At 43.7% G+C, this 9371-nt stretch overlaps 1 protein-coding gene across 2 annotated transcripts in view; it reads left to right on the plus strand.

The window, feature by feature from the left end:
* The window catches only part of cdc42ep4b (CDC42 effector protein (Rho GTPase binding) 4b), a 51013-nt gene extending 44719 nt beyond the window's left edge, over nt 1-6294 (plus strand). Inside the window, exons 2-4 of one of the 2 annotated variants that reach the window (XM_080454537.1) lie at nt 1716-2407; nt 4366-4697; nt 5550-6294. In XM_080454537.1, the coding sequence (XP_080310663.1) occupies nt 1965-2407; nt 4366-4697; nt 5550-5959 (1185 nt within the window). In that variant the 5' untranslated portion in view covers nt 1716-1964 and the 3' untranslated portion in view covers nt 5960-6294. Of the gene's footprint in view, nt 1-1707; nt 2408-4365; nt 4698-5549 lie in introns of both variants that reach the window. The other variant, XM_080454536.1, reaches the window with a different exon arrangement.
* The last annotated feature ends 3077 nt before the right edge of the window (nt 6295-9371 follow it).

Raw genomic sequence — 9371 nt, forward strand, 5'->3', positions numbered from 1 at the left:
AGAACCAATGCTTTAGTAGATGTACTTACTCACTCTCCTCCACTGCAATCAGCTATTTCCTTCTTTTTTTTTTTAAGAGTTCAAGAAATGTATCAGGAGTGCCATACTGTATAGGAGCACAGCGCCTGAAGGGGAAAAATAATAATATATATATATATATATATATATATCGGAGACGATATCTATTGTGACGACAAAGTTCACCGGTGGAGTGGTTGGTTATTATGAGCGGGTCTGAGTTAACCCATTAAGACCTGAAGCCGATTCTACATAATGTCTTCCAAATCCCAATAGTTTTCTGAAAAACATATGTTTCTTTCTATATCGGTGGTGCTCATCAAACCTTTTCATGCCAAGGACCCCCACGATGATATGTATTTGGCCGCCGACCCCCCCCCCCCCGATCTCAAAATATTTTGTTCCAGCAAAGATTTGAGTTACAAATGTTTGCTTTAAAAGAATATATATATTCAAAGATTTGCACACATTTTTAAAAAAAATAGCAGATCTGCTATTTTTGAATTGCCAAAGTGTAAAATAATGCTTTTTTTTTTAGCTCAATAAATGACACAGATGCGTTCCAGGTTTAAATGGGATAAAGTGAGAGCGCTTGTCAACTGTGTGTCCCAGAAAGCAGGCTTTTCTGCCTTTTATTACATAATCCCCTCAGACCTCAGAATGTATAAGCTATTTGGTGTATATAGAGAGAGAGAGGCTTCATTTCAAAGCCCTGGCACAACACACAGTTTCCACCAGCCCATGCAGATCATGGATAGGAGGAGAGGAAAGTAAATTAGCCTTGCATTAGGATCCCAGACACAGTCCGTCAGTTTTGAGTTTTTTTTTCTTCTTCAAACCAGTCAAAGCCAGTGAGTGGAAAGTAACTAGGTACATTATTTACTTAACCCATTAAGACCTGAAGCGATTCATTTTTTTCTTTTTAAAATCATAACAGTTTTTTGAAAAAAAAAAAAAAAAGTTTAAAGATTTTTCAAAAATAGCAGATCTACAAGCTCATAGCGCGGCACTCGGTGCCGCGCTATGAGCTTGTATATCTGCTATTTTTGAATCGCCAAATAAATCTAAAGTGACACAGATTCGTTCCAGGTCTCAATGGGTTAAGTACTGTCAAGGATGGTATTTCTTTTTACTTTACTTGAGTATTTCCGTTGCTTGATATTTTATAGTTATACCGGAACCAGCAGCGGTTCCGGTAGGATACACAAGGGGAGACTCTTTGTGTCTCCTACCGGAACCGCTGCCGGTCATCAAATTATTGGCTTAGGAATGCAACCAAAACAAACAAAAAAACATCCATGAATTCAAGTCTCCATGGGGTGACTAATCGATAGGGGGAAAAAAAGGCATTTTGGGGGTGAACTGTTATAGTTTTAAAATGGGAGTACCACTTCCATCACTGCAAATGAAGTCACAGCTCACTGGAGCAGCGTTTTCACATAGTTTGGTCCTCTTCCAATAGAAATGGGGTTTAGCCTGTCTAATGTTATTAAGTTGCCTGTTTTCCACGTGGCCGTGCCAAGTCATAATGTTGGCCCCTCGGCTTTTATGATAAGTGATGTTTAGTTTTTAATTCTGGCCATTCCTTTCTTCTCCCTTTCTTCTCCTCCTTCTTCTCCTCAGCACTTAGAGGTTTGTTTTAAATGTAAAGTGCACTATAAATAAGACGTCTTCTTCTTCTTCCCGTAGGTTCTGAGCCGAGGCAACCGTGTTCAACCTGTCACCGTTTTTGGGAGGATAGTAATGGCTGGAACACGCACCACCACCAGACACCTGGAGTTTTACTTGCTTTGACATCGTTCCCACACAGTTTCCACCGCCATCAAAAAAAAAAAGAGGGAAAAAAACACTCATAAGAACTCTCGCAAAGACAAACGCCTCGAAACGCTAATTCTTTCAGTCTGTGGATTATTTTTCAAAAGGAGAGAGACCTTGCCATCATCACCATGCCTATCCTCAAGCAGCTGGTGTCCCACTCCAACGCGTCCAAGAGGCGCTCGCGGGCCGACCTGACGGCCGAGATGATCAGCGCCCCGCTGGGCGACTTCCGCCACACCATGCACGTGGGCCGCGGCGGCGACGCCTTCGGGGACACCACGTTCCTCAGCACCCGGTCGGGCGAGCCCCCCCGGGAGACGACGACGACGTCCCAGCCGGACCACCACCACCACCACCCCCCCAACAAGCAGGACTCCCCGGGGGGCGGGGGAGGAGGGGGGCCCAAACTGGGCCTTCTCTCCCGCACGTTCAGGAGCAGCAAGCGCTCGCAGTCGGTCAACCGCGGGGACAAGTACGACTCCAGCCTCATACTGCCCTCTGCTGGCGGCGGCTCGGCCAGCTACGTGAAAAACGCCATATCGCTGCCTTACCTCAACGATGAGGATACTGGGTAATCTGTCTTGTACTTGTCTGTCCTTGTCTGTACCTGTCTTGTACTTGTCTGTCCTTGTCTGTACTTGTCTGCCCTTGTCTGTACCTGTCTGTACCTGTCTTGTACTTGTCTGTACCTGTCCGTACTAGGGGTGGGACGATATATCGATATATCGATATATCGCGATACTTTCTCCCGCGATAAATAATCGATATACTGCCAAAAGATATCGATATTTAAAGAAATATATTTTTTAGTTTGTGATACGTTGTTTTTCCTACTCTGTATTTGTGTAATGATGATTTTGAACTGTTTGGTGCTATTTTATGTGTTTATGAATTGAATACAAGGACTATCGTGATATATCGTTGGTGAATTTTCATGCAATATATCGTGATATCGCAATATATCGATATTTTTAGATATCGTGATATATCGTTGGTGAAATTTCTTGCAATATATATCGAATATCGTGATATCGCAATATATCGAACATCGTCGAATATCGTGATATATATTGTTATCGTGGGCCTAATATCGTGATATATATCGTATCGTGAGGTACCCATATCGTCCCACCCCTAGTCTGTACCTGTCTGTACCTGTCTGTACCTGTCTGTCCTTGTCTGTACCTGTCTGTCCTTGTCTGTACCTGTCTGTCCTTGTCTGTACCTGTCTGTACCTGTCTGTCCTTGTCTGTACCTGTCTGTCCTTGTCTGTACCTGTCTGTACCTGTCTGTCCTTGTCTGTACCTGTCTGTCCTTGTCTGTACCTGTCTGTCCTTGTCTGTACCTGTCTGTCCTTGTCTGTACCTGTCTTGTACTTGACTGTGCTTTTTGTTTGTGTAGATGTCTACATTATATTGTTGAATATTTTGCTTGTTATATATTGTATGTATTTAATGTACGCACGTATTTATTTAATGCATGTACGCATGTTTATTATCTAACTTATCTCATTTATTTAGCTGTTTGTGAGTTAATGTTTGTCTGACTCTATGTGTATTCTTTTTTCTGTCTTGGTTTTCCCTGTATATGGCCTCTTATGTGCATTGGTGATCTCACTTGTTTCTGTTTTCCAAAAAAAAAAAAAAGGATGCTGTGTAATGACCCTGACCACAATTGTTACATAATGTTTCGCAGAACCGTTCATAACCATCATAATCGTTTTGAAAAATCTTTATACGTTTTCAAGCATTTCCCCCCCCCAAATTTTTGGGAAATAGCCAATCTACAAGCTCACAACGCGTCGAGACGGGTTGTTAGCTTGTAGATTGGCTATTTTCACAATGTTTGGTATAACATATAAAAGTTATTAAAGATGATGGTAATTCTCTGTATATTTAAGTCATTTGTCATATCTGTCCTGTGCAACTTTTGTTTACAAAGTCTAAAAGGCAAACCAAGATATTTTGTTCCAATGTTAAATGGAAAAAAACACAATTGTGTTTCCCCTATATGCATTTAACCGTGGTGCACCACCACAGCTTACATTTGAGCACCACAGTTGAATTTTTATGTAAATATTTTTTTATTATTATTAATATTAAAGATCTATAAGATGGAAACATCTTCCATTGTAAAAAGTAAATTAACCCATTAATACCTGGAACACATCTGTGTCACTTTAGATTTCTTTGGCTATTCAAAAATAGCAGATATACAAGCTCATAGCCGCGCTACGAGCTTGTATATCTGCTATTTTTGAAAAATCGTGAAAAAAATTGTTTTAATTTTTTTTTTCAAAAAACTGTTAGGATTTTGATTTTTTTTAAGAATGGCCTCAGGTCTTAATGGGTTAAAATAGTATAAATAGATTTTGAGCACCAACCTTTGTCACCACCTCTGCTACAACACCCTAGGGGAAACACTAACCACTCAAACCTCAGTATCTATATTCAGGATGCATCCATCGTCCCGTCTAAATACAAAAAAAAGTTAAGTTAAACTATGTAAAACATTTTTCATACTTTACAGACGTGGCGTCCGGCTAGCGAAGAGCGTCTCCTCCAGCCCCATGAGGAAGCTGTCTGAGGCGGACGGAGGAGGAGGAGGAGGAGGAGGCATCAGGTCGGCCAACGGAGGAGGAGCCATGGCCGCCATGGCCACGCTGGACGCAGAGTTCGACGAGCACAACTTCGGCGAGCTGACGGACCTGCCGCCGTCCACGATGCCCCGGGGCGGCGGGATGAAGCACGCCGAGTCCATCATGTCGTTCCACATCGACCTGGGGCCCTCCATGCTGGGGGACATCCTCAGCGTGATGGAGAAGAAGGGCTGGGAGGAGGACGACCTGGGATACGAGGAAGGCAAGTAGTTACTTTGTCACGTTTTCGATGTCATTTTGTGTCTGTAATCACGTGCCAAAAACTGTGATCGATTTGTATCCTTATATTAAAATTGGTGGGAGGGCCATGTTACTCTAACTCAGTCATTATAACCATAAACAAACCCGATATGGTTGTCCAGAACCGCCGATCCGACCGATATGCCCATATATGGGAATGCCAATATATGGGCATATATACTGATGACATCAGGGACCTCCATATATGGGCATAAAAGGGACAAGGGCTGACAGATACAGAGATTTCCATATATGGGCATAAAAGGGACACAGCAGGTAGACAGACATCTCCATATGGGCACAAAAGAGACAGACAGACAGGTACAACAGGTACTCTGACAAAGCCCCCGACACTATGATTCGGACATATCGTAGCTGCCTGAACTCTAGAAGTGAGGCGGCCGCGTATCGGCCCGAACCTCTAGTTTTATTAACCCATTAAGGCTTCTTCTGGCTGTCTTCTAAATCCTAACAGTTTTCTGAAAAAACCCATGTTGCTATAATCAGTGGTTCTCAAACTTTTTCATGTCAAGGACCCCCAAAATGATATGTATTTGGCTGAAAATAATTTGTTCCAGGGACCCCACCCAGAAGCAAAGATTTGAGTTAAAAATGTTTGCTTTAAAAAACAAAATGTCAAAGATCTGCACACATTTTCACGATCTTTCAAAAGAAAAAAAAATAGATCTACAAGCTCGAGCTTGTATATCTGCTATTTTTGAATAGCCAAAAGTATAAAATAACGGTTTAAGTGGGTTAAATTCCAGATGATCTAATTATTTGTTTCAAACTGTCGTCGCTCCCTCCCTTAAAGGCAAGGGCAGCGAGGGTCGCGGATCGCCCTCCCTCAGCCCCCCCGCGGAGGACGAGGACGTGGCGCCCGCCAGGCCCCCCCGCAGCATGGTGTACCAGCAGCAGCAGCAGCAGAAGGCCCCTGTGGACCCTTACACCCCGGAGCTGCGTGTCCGGGGGAGCAGCAGCACCACCACCAACCAGAACCAGAGCCAGAACCAGTACCTGGACAGCTGCTCCGTGTCCAGCTCCGGCTCGGCCGCCCTGGACGAGCAGAAGGCCGGCCACCACCATAACAACAACAACCACCACCACACAGGAGGGGGTGAGGAGGGGGGGGACACGGACAGCGCAAAGTACAGCTCGCCACGGGGCGAGGACGAGCGGGATTTCTCCTTCATGGACGAGGACGACGACGAGATTCGGGTTTAAAAAAAAAAAAGACTTAAAAAAACCCTATTGCATCCGTATCGTGGGGGGAAAGCTTTCGGCGGGAAAATAGCCGATCGACAAGCTCACTGCCGTGAGCTTGTCGATCGGCTATTTTCAGCGAAAGCTTTTCCCCCCACGATAACGAGAAAAGAAAAACACTAGTATAGAGCCTTGAGGGACTCCGGGGGTCGAACCATATTTAGGGTTTAAAGTGGTTCGACCCGAGGGCGGCGGCGCGTCATCGCGTCCCGTAAAACGACGGCCTTTTTGAGAACACGTTGAGAGGAGGACTGGTGTTTCTGGTTTTTTTCCCCCCACGAAGTTGGGGATGTTCGCACACTAGCTGGGAGGGGGAGGAGGAGGGCGGGGGGGGGGGGGAGTCGAGAAAAAAAAAAAAAAAACATTCCCATCGCACTACGTATGGTTTTTATCTCAGTCTGCGGCACCACAGCGTACAAAATAAAAAAGACTGTAATTAAGCCTTAGTCACGCCACTATGGCCTAGAGGTTAGTGAAGTAGGCATGTGTGTGTGTGTGTGTGTGTCCCAGATCGAGTGGGGAATGAAGAAAAAAAAAAAAACGTTCCCCCATGAGTCCCCATTAAATGAATTCCAGTGTTGACCACTGAGAGAAGCAAAAAAAATGGGAGGCTTGGAAACTCAAAATTGCTCGCTCTGTCTCTCTGTCTCTCTCTCTCTCTCTCGCATCAACAAATTGGCCTCTCTCTCCCCCTAAATGTGTTTGTGGTTTGTTGATTTTTTTCTTTTTTTTTTTCTTTCCAATCTCTAGCTCTGACTCGCCTTCATAAGAGAAACTCTTGATGTTATGCCAAAACGTCAGTTTGGACGCTATTAACTGGTATTCTGATGTGTTAGTGTCGTTATTATTACTAGCGGGGGGGGGGAAGAAAAAAAAGACAACAACATCCATTCTTCATTCGGGGCTTTGCCCACAAAACATTTTATGAACTGGCAGCGCCCGTCTACCAAGTATTTCTATGGTAAAGACCTCTTCCCCAGCGCCCAAACAAACATAAAGCTCTCTGCGTCTCGCGTATTTTAGCGTGCAGTGCCCTGGGGTGCTTCAGAGAAACAGAGAATATAGCTCAACGTTTGGAGAGAGTAACGTTGCTCTTTTGATCATCCCGGCTGTGTCTGTCTGACAAACCATTTAACCAACCTGATGTTGAGTTACCACAACCATGAGAAGTCCTGTGTTTACCGTTGTTTCAGCTAAAGCTATTTGTGCTAATGCTAACACAGACGCCATCATGACAGGGCATTCGAGCACAGCAACAGTTGTATCGGTATGAACGTTACGTTACGTTACGGTTAGGGATGGGACGATATGAAAATTTCATGTAACGATTATTGTGACCAAAATAATTGTGATGTACGAAATTCAAAACAATGCTTAAAACTCTTAAAATGTCACTTTTGTTAACCACGTTAATCCACAGTCTGGGGTGGAACATGTCAATTTTTTGCCCAAAAATAGCCGATCTACGAGCTCTACAACGTGTCGCAACGCGACGCGTTGCAGAGCTTGTAGATCGGCTATTTTTTGGCAAAGAGATCTAGAGAGTAAAAAAAAGACCGTATCAAGTACGTTCTTTACAGGGTGCGTTTTACCAATTCGAGAGGTGTACCGGATATGCAGCTCAGGCCGGCAAAGATGAATTGATCCCGGTGCATGACGGAGGACAATTTCACGATGAATCGAGCGCTATGGACATGATATCCAAAAGCACTCCCTCCACTCATGAAACACTGTGTGTGGAACATCATGGGCCCTTATCCTGCAGTATTCTTTGCCTGACACTTGTTGTTTTCGTCCCCATCGTGTTGAGTTCCTATCGCCCACCACGGCGGCGTGCTGAGGAGGAAGGAAACGCCACACCGCCAGTCCATTTGTACACTCTCAGAGTTACGGCCCCCCCTCGTTAAGTGTTCATTTGGGGCCCCCAAACAGTGGGATAAAACAACACTTAAGTCACATGGGAATCCCTTTGAGAGCCGACACGGGTCAAAAGGTCAGGACGGGGGACGTTTGAGGTCGCAGAGTGAAAGTGTACGTATGTTTCCTAGAGATTTACCCAGGAAGGAAGGAAAGAGGGAAAGTAAAAAGGAACAAGAAGTGATATTGAGTCAGCACAGGCGTGAAAGAAAATGTTTCTGGCATAGCTGAAAAGATGGAGAAAAAAAAACATATATATAAAATAAATAATTGTTTATTTCTACTTTTAAAGGGGTTAATTTTGTATTTGTTTTTCTTCACTCTGCATCCATACATTATTATTCAGCACAGTAAAATCCTCACTGATTATTTGTTTTGTTTTCTTTGTTCCAACATTTTCCTAAACTTCCTAAAATAAGCCGATCCACGAGCTCACAACTCGTTGCGATCGATCATCCGACTTCACTGTGAGCTTGTAGATCGGCTGTTTTTTTCTGGTGTGTGACGAAGTATAAAATAGAGCCCAAAAATTGGTCAACAATTGGTTTTAATTATGTTTGTAATTTATATCTGTCCTGTTGAACCTACAGTAGCTTTGTTTGTTTGTTTGTCTGACTGACTGACCTCCACAGTCACAGACAGCCCCGCCCCCGAATCCAGTCTGATGTGGTTCAGTCCCGTTCCTATAAAACAGTGGTTCTCAGCCTGTGGGTTGGCACCCCCAGGGAGGTCCCCCACATGATTTTGGAGGGGTCCCCAGATGACATTGAAGTGATGATTTAAGGACTTTTTTAAGACCTTTAAAAAAAAAAGAGACTATTACCGCATCAAAAGTAATCAACAAACTATACTCTAAAAACTGGACAAAACATTGGCCAAATTGTCAAATAATATATTAGAAAGAGGCGTTGTGAGCTTGTAGATCTGCTATTTCCCCCAATATGTATCTGTGGAACCGAGTGAAACTAAATGTAAATGCCTCGACTCCTACAATTCCAAGTGCTTGTCAGGGTGGGGGACCCCAGTTCAAATGTGATTTATTTTGGGCGGTCACAACCCGAAAAGGTTGAGAACCACTGCTATAAGGGACTAGATAACAGGTCTTATAAGTGCACTGTTTCTTTCTTTTATCCGATTTATTTTTCTCCGATTGCATTGGTTTGATTTCTTTCATGATGATGATGATGGTACTACTCGGCGATCCAGCGCTGAGCCTTATAGGTGAAACAAGCTGACACTTACAGTATAGTCTTACTAAGTTGCACTTGATTAATTGAATTAAAGTTAGACACAACGCTAATCCCAGAGGCACACCGCACGAACGGCGATTCCTTGAGGGGTAACAAAACAAATCACACAGGAGGCCATTGGATACGTTCTTCTATACGCCTCATAAATGTTTTGTTTTAGACCATTTCTTTCCCAAAAAGAAATAAATGGTACGGTGGTTTTGTCG

The sequence above is a fragment of the Gymnoscopelus braueri genome (assembly GCF_963280865.1).
Source record: "Gymnoscopelus braueri genome assembly, chromosome: 17".
Lineage (NCBI taxonomy): Eukaryota > Metazoa > Chordata > Actinopteri > Myctophiformes > Myctophidae > Gymnoscopelus > Gymnoscopelus braueri.